The 19,167-nt window shown below is 38.5% G+C and overlaps 1 protein-coding gene across 1 annotated transcript in view; it reads right to left on the bottom strand.

Moving 5' to 3' along the window:
- Positions 1-3,949: 3,949 nt before the first annotated feature.
- LOC103603820 (integrin alpha-6-like) overlaps positions 3,950-19,167 on the bottom strand; it is a gene marked incomplete at its 5' end in the record, with an annotated part of 17,390 nt that continues 2,172 nt past the window's right edge. The window contains 6 exons of the mRNA XM_008588407.1: positions 3,950-6,009; positions 6,083-6,548; positions 12,175-12,300; positions 18,616-18,714; positions 18,812-18,922; positions 19,026-19,124. Of these exons, the coding sequence (XP_008586629.1) occupies positions 6,387-6,548; positions 12,175-12,300; positions 18,616-18,714; positions 18,812-18,922; positions 19,026-19,124 (597 nt within the window). The remainder of the gene's footprint in view (positions 6,010-6,082; positions 6,549-12,174; positions 12,301-18,615; positions 18,715-18,811; positions 18,923-19,025; positions 19,125-19,167) is intronic.

The raw sequence follows: 19,167 nt of genomic DNA, 5'->3' as shown, positions 1-19,167 counted from the left end.
AAAAAAAAAAAAAAAAAAAAAAAAAAAAAAACCTTAAAAAAAAAAAAAAGAATCCTGGAACTTCAGTACCATTAGCAATTTGACGACACCTTGGAATCAGACAGCCCCCAGTCATCCTAGGGTAAAATGCATTTTTTCCTCCTCTTTTAACAGGTCTTTCAGTTGGTGCATTATGGTGCCATGTGGGGGGCAGAACTTTGAGTTTTCAAACTCTGGCCTGTGATACATTATATAACTCAAGTGTGAGATGGGCTCTGGGGCATTTCCTCTTCTGCACGGCAGTAAACGGAAGCAACAAAACTGCAGCCTGCCTTCCAGGAAAGGCAACCGAAGAATTGACAGTGTATAAGGAACTGAGAAACGGTTCAAAAAAAGAATCTGCTCTTTTGACACCCTTCCATTTCAGGAGAAAAAAAATCAATTAGAATCAGTACATGACAATTTCAAGATGTCTACTTGATTATCTTAACACACTGATTTTATGTGCATGCCCTGACCCAACCCAAACCCGCTTTCTGGTTGTCGAGCTAGGACTGGGTCTGGAGCTCACAGACCACTCAAGCCCATTGTCCAGACTGGGTCACAAACCCTTCACATGCCAGGCTGGGTCCCCAGAGGTCCCCTAGGTCTATGAGCTAGGTAACCAGCAAAAAGGTCCTTGGAAGCTGTAGGTTGGAGAGCATGGCTGTACTTGGTGGATGCCTGAGGCAGACATCAGCCAAGGTCATGGCACTGCACATGCACACTAACTCCACCCTGCCACACACAATTTGCTTACAAAGAATGTGCCATACTACCCCCAACCTGACCTAAGGTGAGGGGTCTTGATTATTCTATTTTCCCAACACTGGTCATTGTATTAAGGGCTGAGACAGAGTTTAACATAGACATAAGGTCAATCTTGTTGTTCAAAATGACCTGTGTTGATAAGCACTTTAAGAGTTAATTTCACAGTGTTTTTTCTTAGATAGTGGAGGGGTACTTAGGCATACAGACTGTAGTTAATACACATACTAGTATAATAGAAATAGAAGAGGAGACAAAAAGTTCTGGTGACAAAAATAAACTGTTTCCCCATGTGTGAAATGAGGAAGTAGAACTAGATTTCCATGCTTCCTATTTAACGCTTTGATTCTACATAATAAACAAGTATAATAAAATAGCTAACATTTAATGAGCACTTCCAGATCATCTCATTTACTGCCTACAAGAACCTATGAGATGGGTGCTATTATCAATCCTATTTTACAGATCAAGAAACTGGGGTGCAGAGATATCAGTAACTGCCCCCAGATTATATTCTGAGGTGAATGAAGCTAATTCACCCCTAAAGCCTGACTCCAGAGCCATGCTCTTATGCACTAAATTGCCTCCTTATTTACAGCAAATGCTCCTCCAGCTTCTCAGCTTGTTACTGGCACAGAAGTACCAGGCAGAAATGAGGCATTTCCACACAGCAAGCAGAACCCTTTTGATAAATATTCAGGCCATCCAGTGACCTCTAAAGCAGTAGTTCCCAACCCTGGCTGCACTTTAAAAGTCAGCTGGGGAGTTTTAAACAGCACTAGCGCCTGGGTCCCACTTGCAGAGATTCTGATGTAGTCAGTGTGAACATCAGGATTTTTAAAAGAATTTCTTAGGTGATTTGAACGTAGCCCACATTGAGAACAAGTACTCCAAATTTTCTGGGAATGGAGTTGTTCCAGGGGCATGTTCCATCCACATAGGATCAGGTAGCTCAGAGGACCTTATATGCCAACCACTGACATCTTAATTCAAGGTTTTTAATTCTGCTACCTGTAAAAAGTGAACTCACTTATGCTTGTCAATACCATCTGCTGTTTTAGAACATTAGCTTCCTTTAAAAGGTCAGAGCCAGTGTCTCATTTGTATGTATGTGCCCAGACCCTAATTTAACAACCCTAAACATTTATTTCCAAACAGAAAATGACTAAAACATGTCCATCTCACAATGCCAGGATCATAACAGAATGCTCACTTAAATCTATCTACTGGTTATTGGTGAATACTTATCTGCTAAGCTTTGAGATGACAAAAGCAGCACACTTTCGACCCTGTAGTTTAAAGTTTTTGGCAGGTGTTCTAGAAGAACGAACAGTGAGACATTTTATCTGACCTCTCACATCACGGGCCTGTTTCCATAACTCTGGCACAGGCAGCATGACTAGATGGCTCCAGGGCAAGGGCAACAAGATTGAGGCACTTACGCTTTGCTAAGTGCTATGAAAATTGCACTCAACTCCCTCACTTCAGTGTAATCATCAACCATTACCTGATTAGTTTTGCCCTTTGTGGCACCTGGTCCCACCCTTGCTCTGGACTGGACCAGTTTTCTTGCTCTGGTTTGTGTTTTACAATTCACTTATCCTTAGTCAGAGGATTTGGCCACGAATCCCTTTTGTGGATTTCCTCCTAGATAAGGTCTGTTGGTAACACCTCTGCAGACTGGCCTCAGTCCCTAGTACCCAACACTCTCACATTCTAACATCTGGATATGATGTCTGAGCTGGCAAAACCTGTTTTTTTAAGGTACGAAAGAAAGCACTTACCACAGTCGAGCACTTATCAAGCAGTTGACCACAATCAGGAACGATGGGAAGAACAGATGCCCACTAGCTTTGCAACAGCCAGTCTTGAAATCATTCTGAAGTTCATCTTCTTCACCTCTTTGAACCCTGCCTTCTCAATGCAAGTGGTTGGATGTGACAGTGGCTGCAACCTATCCTTTGGTCTTGAGGAGTTGCCTTTAATCATTTATTTTATGCTAACCAAGTTGATCAAACAACTCTTCCACATTTGTGTTTTCTCAGCCCTGAGGATGTACTCATGAGGAACCCAACCACCTACAGTGTTACACTCTTTTCCTTTAAGACAAAACAGACTCTCAATCTCAGTCTTCCCACGTTGTCCTTTTGTGGTTAGTGACCTAGAGACCTCTCATTTCTTGTTGAGATGTTTTCATTTAGAGCAGAAGGCCTGGTCTTATCCTTACTCCTCTGATCTAGACAATTTAAAGCATTCTCTACCTACGTCCACCCCACATCCTAGGATACTGATTCTCAGCCACAGGGCATGTCATAAGCATGACTATGCCTGACCCACTGTAAGGTCTGTGGCAAGTAACCTCCACCCAATAATAAAGTGTCACTGCAATGACTTCTTCTATGAATTCAAATAGATCCAAGAATAACCCTATAATGATACCACTATCAATCACAGGCATTGCTGAATGATTTGAGAGGGAGGCTAAGGGGTGGAGTCATATGAAGCACTGCCATGACCTCCAGCCCGTGTCACTTATACTATCTAAAAGATTAATGATTACACATTATTGTAGTGATTTAATCTGGGTATATCCATAGAACTGGATATGTGAACTGAGGCTAAAAAAGGTTTACAGCCACTGGCCCAAATCTTTAAAAAGTACCAACCACATATTTCTTTAGGTGGTAACACCTGTCTGATCTTCAAAGAACCAAGAAGTCTGACTTAATATATAATACCAACTATAGTGGAAAACTATTACCTAATATACTGGACAGATAATACATTTTAGATTGTAAATTTATTTAGGTCAGTGCATACTATATTGTTTGGGCACTATATACAGACTTTATTTTCTTGTATTAAGTTGTGATAATCTAGCTAGATAAGTTTCATAAAACTGCTTAAATCTAAATGAAATCCTTTGGTGAAGAAAATATTTTGACTGGTTGCTTCTGCCAAACCAATCCTGGTGATTAATATAATGGCCCATGCCATAGCTGGACTGCTCTTATATCCAAAATGTGTTCTAAGAAGGGAGTAACTTAGCCATAAGCACTTTTATTCTTCATGTCATGGTATCATTGCCAAATAATACCCTATCCTTCACAGGCATAAGCCTTTGAATCAGTTGCACACAGACAACTCCCAATCGGTGGGTATCTTGAATAAACCATCCTTAAGACCATTTTCTTTTATTTATAAAGGAAAACTATTCAAAGGGTTTGAGCATCAATTAAACAGTAGAAGCAAAAGAGGAAAAAAAAAACATATGTACATTGCATTTCTTTGGGCACTAATATCTTTGGCTGATCTGAGATTATATGGGACACTAAGAATAAATAAAAACATTGAAAAGTTTAGTTTACTAAAGTTTTGATGAAATAAAAATAAAGGCAATTCAAGTTGTCATTTATAATTTTAGGGTTTGTTTCCCATATATAATGCTGTGTTACTAAGCAGTGAACGCTTTCATAAAAAATTTATTTCACACTTTTATACAAATATCCACAGGTATTTTCTAATCATGAAATAATTTTACAATGCTAGTTAGTATAAAAATGTATCAAATGCAAACAGACCAGTGACTTGACTTGAGATGACAGTTTTAACAACTATAAATTTAAACACCATAACATTCTTGTTTGTTGTTGAACTACCCTCCCACCCCCCTTTTCAGAATATTCATTTTTATAACAAAGGCCTATTAAAAACTGTCAAAATATCAGCTTCTTAGTAACCTATAAAGCCAGTGCATTAGGCTCCAAGTTACCCAAGTAAGAAACTGAGACTTTAAACACTGTTATGACCTGTTTTAGGGAAATTTTTGTAAACAAAACATCTTTTGTAAAGCTATTTTTGAGAATGAAAATTCCAAAGTATAACCAGAATAATGTCCTTAGTATATTAACGGTATAAGATATCTGAGAAGAAAAAAAAAATTAAAACTCCAAAGAAACAATGGCACATACAGCTATATTTTGTTCTTTAAAAAGACTGAGACACTGCTTACATCACAGCCAAACAAATCTGCACCTGTTTGCTGGTGCTCCCCACCTAACTTACCATTTTGAAGCATGCTAACTAGAAAAGCCTTCAGCTTTCATATCTACTCAGTCTCTATTGAATGTACAGAGAAATAAGTCTCACCCTCGCCAATGTTACAATTAAAAAACAATTTAACGTTCTTGTTAAAGTAGTCCCAAAGTAAGTCAGGGAATATAGATAGGGGAGGAAACAAAACAAAAAACAGAACATTGACTCACTGATTAAGTGGTTCCAATAATATTTAAAAGCTTAAAAGGCATGATGTCCTATCTGACTAGAATCACTGCTTCGGTGGCAGATATTCATTCAGTAGTCTTACACTGGATCAGTTTGGATCCACCATAGGCACTCACCATTTTTTTCAAGTACTGAATATACAGTATTTGCAGCAGTGAGTAAACTGCACTAGAGTTCAATAAACAAACCCATTTTCTCTAAGAGTTCCTGAAGGTTAGAGCATGAAATTCAGAAACATCACACAGGGCTCTAATCTAAAAAATATCCAATGTCTGATAAGGATTAAACATTTTACAGTTAATCCTATTTCTTAAACAAACCTTTTGGTGTGGGAATGGGGGCTGCCATGAAGGAGAGGGTATAATTTACAGATAAGTTTAAGGTATTAAAACAACTCTGGTACACTTACAAAGAATTGTTATTTTCATTTTGCAGTAAATAATTTGGGTCAAACCAATGACCTCCCATGTTCTCATTCTGATTGCTGAAACCAACCTGAAGGGTAAACTGGAGAATCTTTGGCCTGTTAGTCAATAACAAAATGGTTTGCCAAAAAAAAAAGAAAAGAAAAGAAAAAATAAATACCATATACAAATAAGAATAACTAGCATTCAAGTCTGTTGCACCTGTGTGTTTTAGTGAAAAGGGAGAATGAAACCTGTGTGCATTTGGCGTGAGCAAGTACTCACACACCTAGGAAATGGAAAAAGATGGCAGGATGGCGACATCACCTTCTATTGCACATTTAAGACAGCACTTTAAATTGAAACAACTACCCTGATGGCGTAGTCTTGTGATGTGGAACAATTAACTTTCAGGTTCTATGGGAAAGATGTTTGTAGTGGCAGTGGCGAGGTTAGGACAGCCACTCTGTTAGCACAGGCGATTGTGGGTGCCTTTCTCCAGTCATGCTGTCGGGAGGAAGTCGCATAAGTGCAACTGGGCGGCCACTCTGTTAGCACAGGCGATTGTGGGTGCCTTTCTCCAGTCATGCTGTCGGGAGGAAGTGCAACTGGGCAGGCCCTTCCCCGGCAGGTGTAAGTCAGCCACACCAAAAACAAAGGCAACCCGGAAGGTTAAATTAAGGCAGTTAAAGAAAAATCCATTCCAAGTCTTAAATCTGGCTGTGCAAAACAGGAGCCTTAGGCTGAGTAACAATATCCACAGTTAAAACTGTAGGTTCGTACTGTGTGTAGTCAAGTCTGAAATCAATCTTCAGGTATCAAACAGGCTTTTACATCCATTTGAATTTCTGAGTTGGGGAAAAAAATGCACTTTGGGTACTGTGAGGCTTTTTTTGCCCCCCCCCGCCCCCACTAGGAGTAGCTTTCATTTTCATTCCACTTTGTGATCCACTGTTTTTTTTCAAGGTGATCATTATACTTTTCATCTTTGATCTCCCGCTCTTCTTTCCGGATCCTTACAGCATGGTATCGGGGAACGCTATCATCGTACCTAGAGCGTTTAAAGAATCCACACTGGAGAAGTGGGGAAGAGAAGAAACAAATGAATTAATCTCAGGAAAAACAAGTGCACTAAATGGGAATATCTAAGCTTTCTGTTCAGCTATGTCTATCTTTGGACTAAGGAAAAAAGACACAGTTTTCTTTTAAGAAAGAACTAATAGGTTGAAAAGAAATAACAGCCAGTGGGGATAAACGAAGAGAACAGCTATAAAACTAGAAGAAAAGTCCATTTTTATCTTTTCTTTACATTTTGTAACAATGTAAGCTACCTCTTTACTAAGGATTTAAGAGGTTATGAAACATTGATTCCACTTAGAAAAAATAACCACAATATTATATGTAAAGGATCTAATTTCAGATTACTAGATCATTTTAAGAACAGTTTTTGAAACAGCTAAACTGAAAATTATTTCATGCTCCTCTCCCACTAATAAAATGAAAATCAGGTCACAAATATTTTACAAATTACTATTTGAATATGCCAGTGTTCCAATGGGTCAATTTAAGAACCTTCTCTTGTCAGAGGCTCTAGTCCACATACCACATCTCTCATTAGCTAGAAGGTAATTTACATTGCCTGGATTTGCTGTTGTGCTTCCAATTAAGCTGTTTCATTAATAAATCATGTAGTAACTGTGTCCTGCAATAAAATCAATCATATACCACATAGGACTTGACGAAAGTACCACTACACTGAATTTCAAAGCACTCCCTAATTTCTCTTCTTTTTCTACAAAAAGAAAGAAGATACTTACATTTAAATGGTTAATATATTTTATTCATTTAAAAATTCAATCTGACACAAAGTATATTTTTATTGAGAATATATCTGAAAAATTTTGATATATTCAGATTGAATTTTTTAATGAATAAAATGTTTTTTAAAAAGGTGTGTTTTCAATTTTAAAATGCAGCTTAGAAGGATGAGGAAGATGCTTAGAATGGCTGATTAATGTGTTTATTATGTGACATCAACAGGAACAGAACATTTATGTTGAATGATGTTATATAAATGCCATGGGGCAAGATAAAATTAGTTATCACTAAACTGTAAGCAAAATGGACCAAGAAGTTTTGCTCTAGGCCATTTCTATATGAACTCATTTATTATTCTGTGCAAAAATGCCAAAGTACTTATATATGACAAAACATCACTGCTGCCTGCCTCATTTAAACAAAGAAGGAAATTAAAGATGATATGTAACATTGAAATGTTATTGTTGGGATTCATCATGACAGTGCCATGGAAAGGGATTGAGTATTTTCACCCTCTCATGCCCAAAAACTTGGAAAAAGGAATCACTGACAATTCCTGTTTCCAGGGATATACAAATAAGAAAAGCAAAACATGAACTTAAAATCAACTGAGACTCAAGCTTGAATAAAATCTCTAGGAACATGAAACTTGGTCAAACTCCATTACAACAAATTGAAATAAAAACTGTTCAGAGCATTTGTTGTACTGAAATTTTCTATATTGAAGGTTACTTTGGTAGAGGACTGTCTTTTGAAGTTGGTGATAAAGCCCCTCATGCCAATAATCATAGTTTGTTATAATGGTTTTTGACCTGAAAGAGACAGGCAGGAAAAGGAAGCTGCATGCTTAGCTAGTATGAAACAATTTCTGAGCAACAGTAAAAAGCATTCCAAGCCTTCCCCAATCACTGTGTAGCATGGAGAGTAAAAAGATGACAGTGAGGGAGGGAGCCTCCTCATCAAGAGAAATGCAATGTTTCCAACATGCAACAGGTTAATCAGACAGTCAACACAAGCTTCTATCTGTGGGAAATTCCAAAATGGGCAAGAAATCTTGAATACTTTCTTAAGCATTTTTGGAATTCCAAGTGGGATGCTACATAATGGATTAACAACACGTGGCAAACTGGGCTACTATGGAGGCCTAAAGCCTCCTTTGGTGTATACAAAAATTGCGATTTTCCTCATTGCTGTGGGTGATGTTTAAAAGAACACAGAATAACTCACCTGCAACCAAAGATTCTTTGTGCAGTTTTTTTTTTTGATGTTTAAAAGAACACAGAATAACTCACCTGCAACCAAAGATTCTTTGTGCAGTTTTTTTAAAAAAAAAAAAAAAAAATACTGAGAGCTTTCAAGTGAAATAAATAAAATAAAATAAATCCAAGCAAGGCAAGCCAGTGTGGACATTTGGAAACATCTGTTAATGGACACACATAGCAAGCTGTTGCTCTTAAAGTTAGCCACCACAACCATAGCAGGTCCCACAGCTAGCAATTAAAAAACATTGATCAATTACCAATTACAGAAGTAGATCAATACTATGCATCAGAAGTAAGCCTCTCTTTATCAGACGGCTGAGCATGGATCTCAGCCTTGTGATATGTGGCATCATAATGATCTTTCTTATTTCTCTTGAAGAAACCACACTACAAGGAAGCAAGGTATTTAGTCAATTTCACAGTTTCCTGTATGAGACCTAAACAAAAGAACATCTCAGATTTTAACCTGTTTTCTAGTTACAGCTTTTTTAAAAAAAGAGAACACTTTCCATCAACCAAAAGTGAACAGCCACTGTACTGTATGTTACACTGTGACAGCATTCAACACACTATCACCATGGATCTCTGATTAGGTATTTATACAGATGATATTAGTCAGATAATTGATTTTTCTATTTGTAACAGAAATTCTGAAGACAAAAGTCATCCTAAAAGAGAAAATGTATACACATCTGATTATAGCTTTGGGTGGTTTCTTCTTACAGGAAAATATGGACTCCAAAAGAGGCAAAAGATTGACTTCTGAGGTTTATTGAGACAAAGATAAGAAAGTAAATTTTCCAAGTAAAATTTAACCCAAATCCAAATAAAATACAGATATACTGTGAGTATTTTTCTGCCTTTTACAGTAAGTTTTATGGAACAAATGCCATCTACTTGAAGCCTTTGAACCTGTGGGGTGAAATCACAATAAAAATTCGAATATACCATCATAAAAGAATGATTGCTGTCATTTTCCCAAATTCTGAACTACCATGTAAACCTTAAATGGTAGGAACCCATGCTCCTCAGGTTAGGTCACTCTAAATGAGTATAAAAGTATAATTCCACTTCCTACTATAATTTCCTTCATTCAGTGATAAAGAACTTTTTACCTAGTTTTTAAGGCTATGGAACTGCCTGCCATTTTGACATATAACTTAGTAGAATAAATCTCTCCTGCAAAATTCTGCTTCCTAGTCTGGCAGCTCATGATGGTAAAAATCTACATTGAAGGTAAAAAATCTAGATTGCTTTGTACAATATGGTAGCTACTAGCTACATGTGGCTGTTCAAATTTAAGCTGAATTACATCACATTTAAAATTCAATACCTCAGCTGTACTAGCCATATTCCAAGTGCTCAATAGCTGAGGGTAAATAGTGGCTACCATATTGCACAGAGCAGCTTGAGAACATCTCTAACATTACAGAAAGTTTTACTGGGCAGCACTGATCTAGACTATTTAGATATTTATTTGCGACTCCCAATGCGAACACAGTGAACATACCCAGTCAACTTTTAATAATATATGCAAGTAAATTGGGTGGGAAGAAGAAGGAACCAGGAACCGAGAATGCTGGTCCTGCCTCCCACTTGGCAACATTCTTAATATCCCTGGGTGTCTTTGTCTGCAAACTGAAGGTGATTGGACCAGTCTGGAGGATTTTTCTTTTACCTCCAAACAAAATCCTGTGCAGAATCCTAATATTTAAAGCAGGTAAAATCAGAACTGCTCTGGTTGACATGGGGATCTCCATCTGCCTACTTTAGCTTGGCCACCTACATGGATGTACAAAACCCAATTTAAAGGCCACTGAACAAGAATCCCCACTGACGCTACAATTCTATGACTTTAACATATAAAAACAAAGAATTCAGTTTAAGAAAAAAGAGTATAAAGTAATAAAAGTGATATTCATGTGGGAGTCGTAGAAGTTATCTAATTATTTTAAGTCCCCTTGAGAATCTGCATATTTTAGAGCTTCAAGAAAACCACTGAGATTTTCTAGTCCAATCCACGTGTTAAACAGCTAAGGCAAACCATAGCCCAGGGAGTGAAATGATTTGCCCAAGATTATAGTTTGGGTTTCTTAACTCTCAACTCACTGCTTTGTCTCACCCTCAACTAAAGACTATCAATAAGACCTGCTCTGAAGAAGACTGTCCCCGTGACCTCTTCCAGAGAGCACAATGAGACCATCCTCAAACATCAAACCTGAAACTTCACTTTTTTTTGGCAGCTGGCTGGTACAAGGATCAAACCCTGGGTCCTGGTGTTATCGGCACCAAGCTCTAACCAACTGACCTAATCAGCCAGCCTCCCAAATTTAGTGTTTGATATCAAATAATTTTCTGAGCATCTCCTATATTGCCTGATGGTGCTTGTCAGAGGAACCTACCGCCTGAGGTTAACGTCAGAGGCAAACAGGCTAAAACCCTATGCCAGGAGCAGTCTTCATGTGAGAAGATACCAAGTTTCAATTTCGTGTTTGGAGGACATCTGAAAATTATCTCAGATTGGCAAAAAAAAGTTATTTGGAAAAATAAAGCAAAAATGAGATGTCCAGTATTTGAAATTAAGAAAATACTGAACCCTGTCTATTATACTCTTGGATCCAAGGAAAAGAAGAGAGTGGCTTGATCCTAGGTGGTTGCTGGTTCATCAAAAACCCTCTGGATCAGACGCGTTCAGGAATGTAGAATTTTTGGCATTTTAGAAAATATGCTGCATACATAATGTCACTATAATCAAAATGTTAACATTTCTGTAGCGAAATAATGAATAAAGGATAAAGACTATAAACAGCCAATTTTCACATCATGTCAGGTTTTGCTGCCAAGTAAGTCATTATAAACTTTCAGTTTTCAGAGCTTTTTGGAATTGTAGATAAGGGACTGTAGATCTCCATTACTCACTAGGAATAATCCAAAATCTACAGGTTGTAATCTTTGGTAACAAAAGTTTGTATCTATCTCATATACACTTTTTAGTTACGTATACTGTTTACTGGTAGAGAGAAGGGGAAGATTACATTTTATTTGCAGTCAAAGGACCAAATTCTAATGAGGACCATCATATTGAGCCCAGATCTTCCCCACGTTTGATATAGGCTAGGATGACACCTAGGGATAGAGTTATTCATTCACTTCCTGCTTTTCTATTCCTAATCTAGCTGCAAGTATAATGAACCCCAATGGTTGCCATGAACATTTCTTTACAGAAGTTGAAATTCTGCAGGGATACAGATTCAGATTAATCTGATACCCAACAATTTAGCTTAGATCCAGACTTTAGTTAGGTGAAGAAAATGCTAAAGTAATAAAATTTAAATCTGTTATTTGCCAGACATGCTAAATTATATGTGAGATATCAAAATTCATTCATTTAAGAAAAGTCTTGTAATGTGCAAATAATGCTCCTTTAAATACAAACTAATAGGAGATACACGGGTGTTCACTATAAAATTCTCTCAGATTTGCTGTGTTGGAAAATTTCCATAAAAAAATGTTGGGAAAAATGAAGGGATGAAAAGAAAACATACTATTTAGTGTTAATTCACATTTTTTTGAACATGAAAAGTTTATATCATGAAACCCAAATGCCAGATATGACTTACCTTCCATAGTAAAAACACTAATAGAGCAAGCATCAAAATCCCAGCAAGAACAGCCACTAGGATGATCCACCAAGGTATTCCTGAATACTGAGTGACAGTCTTTGAGGGAAACACAGTCACACGAACCTGTAGGATGTAAGAGAAAGCAGCATCACTCTAAGCTAGGGTGAGAGTTAACACCAGGAAGTTATAGTTCTGACTCTGCTTCTGAACACACTTTAGACAATGCAGCCTATGGACAGATGAGATGACCTTCTGATGTAAGATCCTTTCTCTTAATAACATAACATTGCTTCAAGAGGCATTCCTTGGAGATCTTTTCCTAGAACCTGGAAAATGCTAGGTTGTGTTCTGACAAAATGATTATTTCTTTGCTAACTTATCTTTTAAAAAATATTTTGTTACCAACAAGTCGAAAAACCATAATAAAAAACCATCAGTATTCATCATGCTGTTTCAACAATTATCAATACACAATCTTATTTCACCTATATACCCTGATATCTTTTTGAGAATGATCCCCCTTTAATTAATTTTTGGCAATGGAAAGAAGTTGGCATATACACAATTAGCCTACATTCCTCACTCAGATTTTAAAGATGTTATGAAATATGAAAATAGGGATAAAGCTGCATGACTTATTGATATCCTAAGAAAAGGTTAAAATTTTTCTGAAATAGCTCAGTGCCATCTTCTACAAAAATGTGTATGAACAAACTAGACCCTAGATTCATTCAGAGGCAGTTTAGAGCTTAAGATGCTGCTGATGAAAAGCTTAAACTCTAAACATTTGATAGTTGGCAAATACCAATTAAATGGACATAGTCTTCACTCAAAAACCTAAAAAGTTGCTTTTGGCAATTTACAACAACTCAGTTATGTGGGTTTAGGACAAACCGACTTTTGTGATGCAAGGGACTATTTTTCAAAGCATGCAAAAGACCCGGTGCTGCTATGAACCTGATGTTGTAAACTACACTGATTAGAGACCTACTGGCTTGAAGTTTCTCATATTTCTGAATTAAGAGCATGTAAAGGGTAAACAAAACTCAGAGGAAGCATTTACCTCCTGAAAAATGTTTTTACTCAAGTAGTCTATATTAGTAAGGAACCCTGGATGCTGCATAAAAACACTTCTATGTCTACATGTGCTTCAATACTTCTACACTGATTCTTTTTTCAAACTTTCTTTATTAAAGTACTTCCCTTCCCAATTCTACTAGAAAACAGCTTATCAACCTCATTCGACTTACAGAAAATACATAAGAGCAGCAGAACTGCTTTTCTTTAAACATTTAATAGGCATGAGTTCACATCTGGAGTTTCCAGCCAACTGTACTGACTCTAACAGGTAGGCATAAAACACCTTCATCAGCTACCATGTTTCCTGTTATGCTCTAAATGAGGTTTCCCCCAAGCTCCCAGCCCCAGGGTGGCCTCGTGGCTCACTTCCCCTCACCTTCCCTCCCCCAACAGGTGTCCCAGCTCGAAGCTAAATCAACCCCTTCTTGAGATTACTGGGTTCATCATACAGCATCCAAAAAGGAGGCAAGAAAGAAGAAACAGTGAGGGGCCAGTGAAGAAAATCATCATGCGGCTGGTAAACAGACTATGCTAACAAAACAGATGATTTCTATTAGCCTAGGCTGTATCTCATTTAACTTTGCTTCCTTAGTATCTAGCACATGGAAGGCCCACAGTGTGTCCTTAGGGGAAGGTGGCCATGTGGAAAGGCCATCCACATTTGTAAGAATAAGTTCTGGTAAATCCACAAGTGGAGAGTGGAGACTGACCTATGGCAAATCAGCCTTACTATAATCACACCATGTGTGAGTGCTTTTAAAATGGCTGAGGATGTGGGGGACCACTCCCCTGGTGGCTGCAATCTAACATCCAACGGCATAAGGATTGAACATGTAATTGTGGATTTTGCAGCCTGGGGTGGCCAGGTAGGTGTGTGGGAATCCCGCTGAAGCTCTAAGCTCTGGGTCTGGCCACCATTCAAATCAATTCAAACTTGGAGACTTTCAGATGCTGTAAAGCAGCTCACTGAGCATCAAAGATGGAGGACGCATGTTAGGGGCTGGGCTGGCTACACATTTAAAGAGCAGATGTGGTCTGGTAAGGTGAGAGGCCAGTCAGCAAGACTTTATTGTTTGTTCACTTAATTGTCAACTGAGGTTTTTTTGGAATGACAGTCATTCTCCAGCTGGGATGGGTAATAAGGCAGAGCTGGCATAGAACCAGGTAAGGGGGGACAAACCATGGGCTACAATTCCCAGAGCTCTGAGAAGGCTTGTCTTGTCTCAGCAACCGTTATCGATGAACAGTGACAGCTGAAGGTAAGTAGAAACTACTGTAGAGCTTTACAACTACAAAAGCAATTTTCTTCCTTTAGTTTCACATTAAAATTTAGGTATTTCCATGGGGATGACCTATGCATGTAAACCTCATTTATAATGTGCCCATAAGAGGAAAAGAGGCTTAAATTCTGCTGATTCATTAAATTTGATCACTAGTAAGTGCTTAGAACACGTGAGCTTGCCAACTGCAAAAATACTTTCCCTAAATTACTGTGTAATGTAATATACCCCGCTCTTATCGAACATGAGTATAAGAAACCACCTGATAAAGGTGGTTTTACAAAAGTATTTATTTAGAACACGTGAGCTTGCCAACTGCAAAAATACTTTCCCTAAATTACTGTGTAATGTAATACACCCCACTCTTATCGAACATGAGTATAAGAAACCACCTGATAAAGGTGGTTTTACAAAAGTATCTATTACAAAAAATACCTATATCTTTTACAAAAGTATCTTTTTTTTTTTTTGTCCTTTTTGAGACCAGCCGCACTGTGCTCAGCCAGTGAGCGCTGTGAGCGCACCCGTCATCCCTATATAGGATCCGAACCCACGGCGGGAGCGCTGCTGCACTCCCAGCGCCGCACTCTCCCGAGTGTGCCATGGGCTCGGCCCACAAAAGTATCTATTAAAGACACCATCCACTGTTAGCGAGTGTTCCTCATATAAGAAACCATCTTATAAAAGGTTCTTCTCTGAATATAGAGCCAGAAAAGAAAACCTCATTCCCCTGAAGAATGGTGTACTTATTTTTACCTATCCTATTTTCTCTTATCTTTGGCAGCCAGGAAGCTTGTGTACTCTCTACCTGCTTCCTTAGGAACGAAGTGGGGGTATATAGATACAACCAATAAACAAGCCCTCTTTCCTTGGCTTACTTCAACAATTCTCTGCTGGTTCTGTCTCTTAGAGCATGAAATTCGTAACTGACACCATATCTTATTCAACTTTGCTTTTCTAGCATCTAGCACAGTGAAGGCACACATGTGTCTTTAATAGGTGCTTGTTAACTGGATGCATTTTATTTAACTGATGCTAAAATGATGCCATCTTACCTATTTCAATTATGTGACAGATGCTCTAACTTTGTCACGATAGTGTCTGAATTTAAAAATGTTCTATTGAGGAGTGATTACAAAACTCTTGAATTTGGTTGGTTATAAAAAACAATATTTTTTTAGTTTTTTTTTTTTAAGCCAAGATTAGAGTAAAAGCAATGAGAAGTTTTGATATTAAGACCAAAAGACAAGACTGAATTACTCAACCTCTTTTGCCTCTATCTCCAATGAACGTGATCTTTAAACTGGAAAAGATGAAACCAAGATAAAGATGAAATTGTAACCCACAATAAGACAGGGGATAAAAAAGGAAGGCATTCTGACACTTGAATTAAGCTCAAATCTTCAGGCCTAGAAAAACCACACCTTAAAATACTTAAAGAAATGTGTAGATATGATACCTGAGCTATTGCATCTCAGAAATCACAGAAAATAGAGGAGGCATCAGGATACTAGCCATAAGAAAATGTCTTAATTTTCAAAAGAAATAGGTTCTAGAATGAGACCAATAATTCACTTGCAAATCTACCAATTCAAAAGAAATAGGTTCTAGAATGAGACCAATAATTCACTTGCAAATCTACCAACTGTTAAAGTAGGATAACAGCAAAGACTCTAATTCCCGTTAGAAAGCATGAGTTCTCCAGGTCCTAAGAACATAAAATGCCCAAGAGAATCTCATTTTTATTTGTCACCCAGCCGTTAGACTGGATAACAGAGCCCCCAGTTCCATCATCTTCCAGAAGAAAAGAACATTTGATGAGGAGTCAGGAAACCCAAGGTCTGGTCTCAACTCTCCCTGCTGGTCCTGTGACTTGAGGGAGAGACATCCTTCCTTGGACTCAGTTTTCTCATCTGAATTTGAGACCTCCAAGTGTCACAGAGTCAAAGAACAGGAATCCTGAAGTCAGTTATGGGTTTCAAGCTGGTACCCCATATTAAATCCCGAGTCTGCTTCCATATTAAATCCCGAGTCTGCTTTCTTGTGTGTAAAATGGGTACAATATCCACCTTGGCATTTTAAGTTTAAATGATAAAATAGTAAATTGTAGACATTTAATTAATGTTAGTCCCTTCTCTCTAAAGTATTCTCTTTTCAGCTCTAAAAACTCAGTGATTCTAAGTTACTGATTTATGGTTGCAGAAAGCTACAGCAGCTGCCTTCAGTCAAAGATGCAGAGAAAAGATTCTCAGGGAAGGTGTGGTTCACTTGCAAGTCCATTATGATGCCTTATTGGTAAGATGTAGAAAGCTGGGCTGGAATAATTTATAGTGATAACAGAAAGCCGGGGTGACTGTACATCCTGGTGAGCCTGAGACCACCCTGGTTTACACCATTTGTCCCAGCGTCCTTCCTGCCCAGTTTAGTATTTGTCCCAGACAAATGTATTCTGGTTTGGATGACAAATTATAAGGACACCCTAAGGACCACTATATTTCAGAAACCAGAATGATCAGGCAGGCTCACTGAATTTTCAGCTAGCTAAATGACTGAAGTTAGAAGATTTCCATAAGCAGACCAGCAGATTAATGTAAAAATAGCAATTCATAATTATTCTTTNCCGGGGTGACTGTACATCCTGGTGAGCCTGAGACCACCCTGGTTTACACCATTTGTCCCAGTGTCCTTCCTGCCCAGTTTAGCATTTGTCCCAGACAAATGTATTCTGGTTTGGATGACAAATTATAAGGACACCCTAAGGACCACTATATTTCAGAAACCAGAATGATCAGGGAGGCTCACTGAATTTTCAGCTAGCTAAATGACTGAAGTTCGAAGATTTCCATAAGCAGACCAGCAGATTAATGTAAAAATAGCAATTCATAATTATTCTTTCTCCAGCCTTTTTTGTAAAACATTCCCACGGTTCCCACCATGACAGTCATTCTACCTCAAGATCTTAATTCAAGTGTCTGTGGGTTCTGCACCCCCACAAAGGTTCACTGCAAGGTTCTGCTCCTAGTCCTATTCAGTATTTTTGTTAATTACCCGGAAGAAGACACAGAAGGTATGCTTCTCAGTTCCGAAAAAGATAAAACTTGCAAGGATAGAAAGCTGAGAGAGCAAATGATCATGATTCAAAATTACTTTGCAAACTGAAACAATGGACCAAAAGCAAATCACATAAAATGTGAGGATACATTTAAAGGCATGCATTTAGGATTTTAAAATCTGCTCAAAGACAGGATACTGGAAACATAGACTGATGACAAATTCTGAAGAAAACACCTGAAGTTTCAGTAGAACACAAACACAAAAATACCACCTGCTAGAAATTCAAACACACTTCTCAGCAAACATTTAAAAATTAAATTTTAAGCTGCACTGACAGAAGTGTGGTGCTCAGATGCAAGACCACACCTCAGCTACTCTGTCCCTATGGGACAGAAAGGGAGAGGTCAGGAAACAGCTTGGCTGTGCCCCGCATGATGGATGACTGAATAGCTGGGTACGTAGCTCTGAAGAAAATAAAAAAGACACATCCAAGGAGGAATGACAGTTTCCTTCAATTATATGAAAGGCTGCTACATGGCCAAGAGAGAATTTGTTTTAGACTTGTTCCAAGGGGCATAACCAGGGACTTATTTTACAAGGTTCAATTCTGAATCTATACACAAAGAGATCTTTTCTGATAACTGCAGCTGTTATGCTCACACATGCCATGGGCATTCCATCACTGAGGGCACACCAACAGTGGCTGCAGCACCAGAGATGGCATAAGACACAGGGTTTCCACAGGGCTGCGAGGTGCACCCATTCTTTCACTGAGCTGACAGCTCTCAAACCTACCATGGGCGCTACTGGATAGATGACCTTAGACTGACTTCTTTCTTTCAGTGATTCTTCAAAATACAGCTTGGGGTGGCAGCTCCTTAAGACACTATCTGTTTTATCATTAAGTGGGGGTACCCAGGCTAGGTTGGAAATGAGGGCCAAAGAGCATGACCTCAGGCCATGGGCATGGGGTAGAGGGAAGAGGGACTTGCTCTGAATATGAATGGAGTTGGGGACCTCTCACCTGAGTGCCTGCATTTGGCAGCTTGATATTCTCGGTGGCAGCAGTCACATCAATAGAAGCCCGCACGAGAATGTCTAAGTAGTTCATTTTGGAATATTCCTGTTTGGAGACAGTTAGTGGATGCATTAGGGAAGTGAGAAATGTCTGAGGCGGTGGCAAATGACTTCCAGGGGACAGCCTCACGGCAGGGCCACACCTCTAGAAACGTGCTGTTCCATAACCTTGAATGAAGAATGACAGAGGCCTTGCTGTCCAGCCCTTGCAGTGGGCACCGGATGTTCACACAGTTCACATTCACACTACAGTTCTAGAAGGAAAAGGAAAACTGGGAGTCAAAATACATTGGTCAGGGAAGTCCTTTGCCCCATCCTCTGTCAAATAAATATTCACAGCTCTTGAAAAATACTCACAAGGGTCTGGTACTTTCTTTCAGCAAACAAAGAAAATTTTCTGCTACCATCTCTCTGTTTCTCAGCAATTTCCCGTTTCTTTCTTGAGTTGTGAGACCGCTGAAAAGAATTATATCCAAAATAGTTCCACTTTACATAATTC

Source organism: Galeopterus variegatus, unplaced genomic scaffold, assembly GCF_000696425.1.
Source record: "Galeopterus variegatus unplaced genomic scaffold, G_variegatus-3.0.2 Scaffold4803, whole genome shotgun sequence".
NCBI classification, from domain to species: domain Eukaryota; kingdom Metazoa; phylum Chordata; class Mammalia; order Dermoptera; family Cynocephalidae; genus Galeopterus; species Galeopterus variegatus.
Note: the sequence above shows the minus strand (reverse complement) of the source record. Positions and strands in the feature narration are given on the sequence as shown.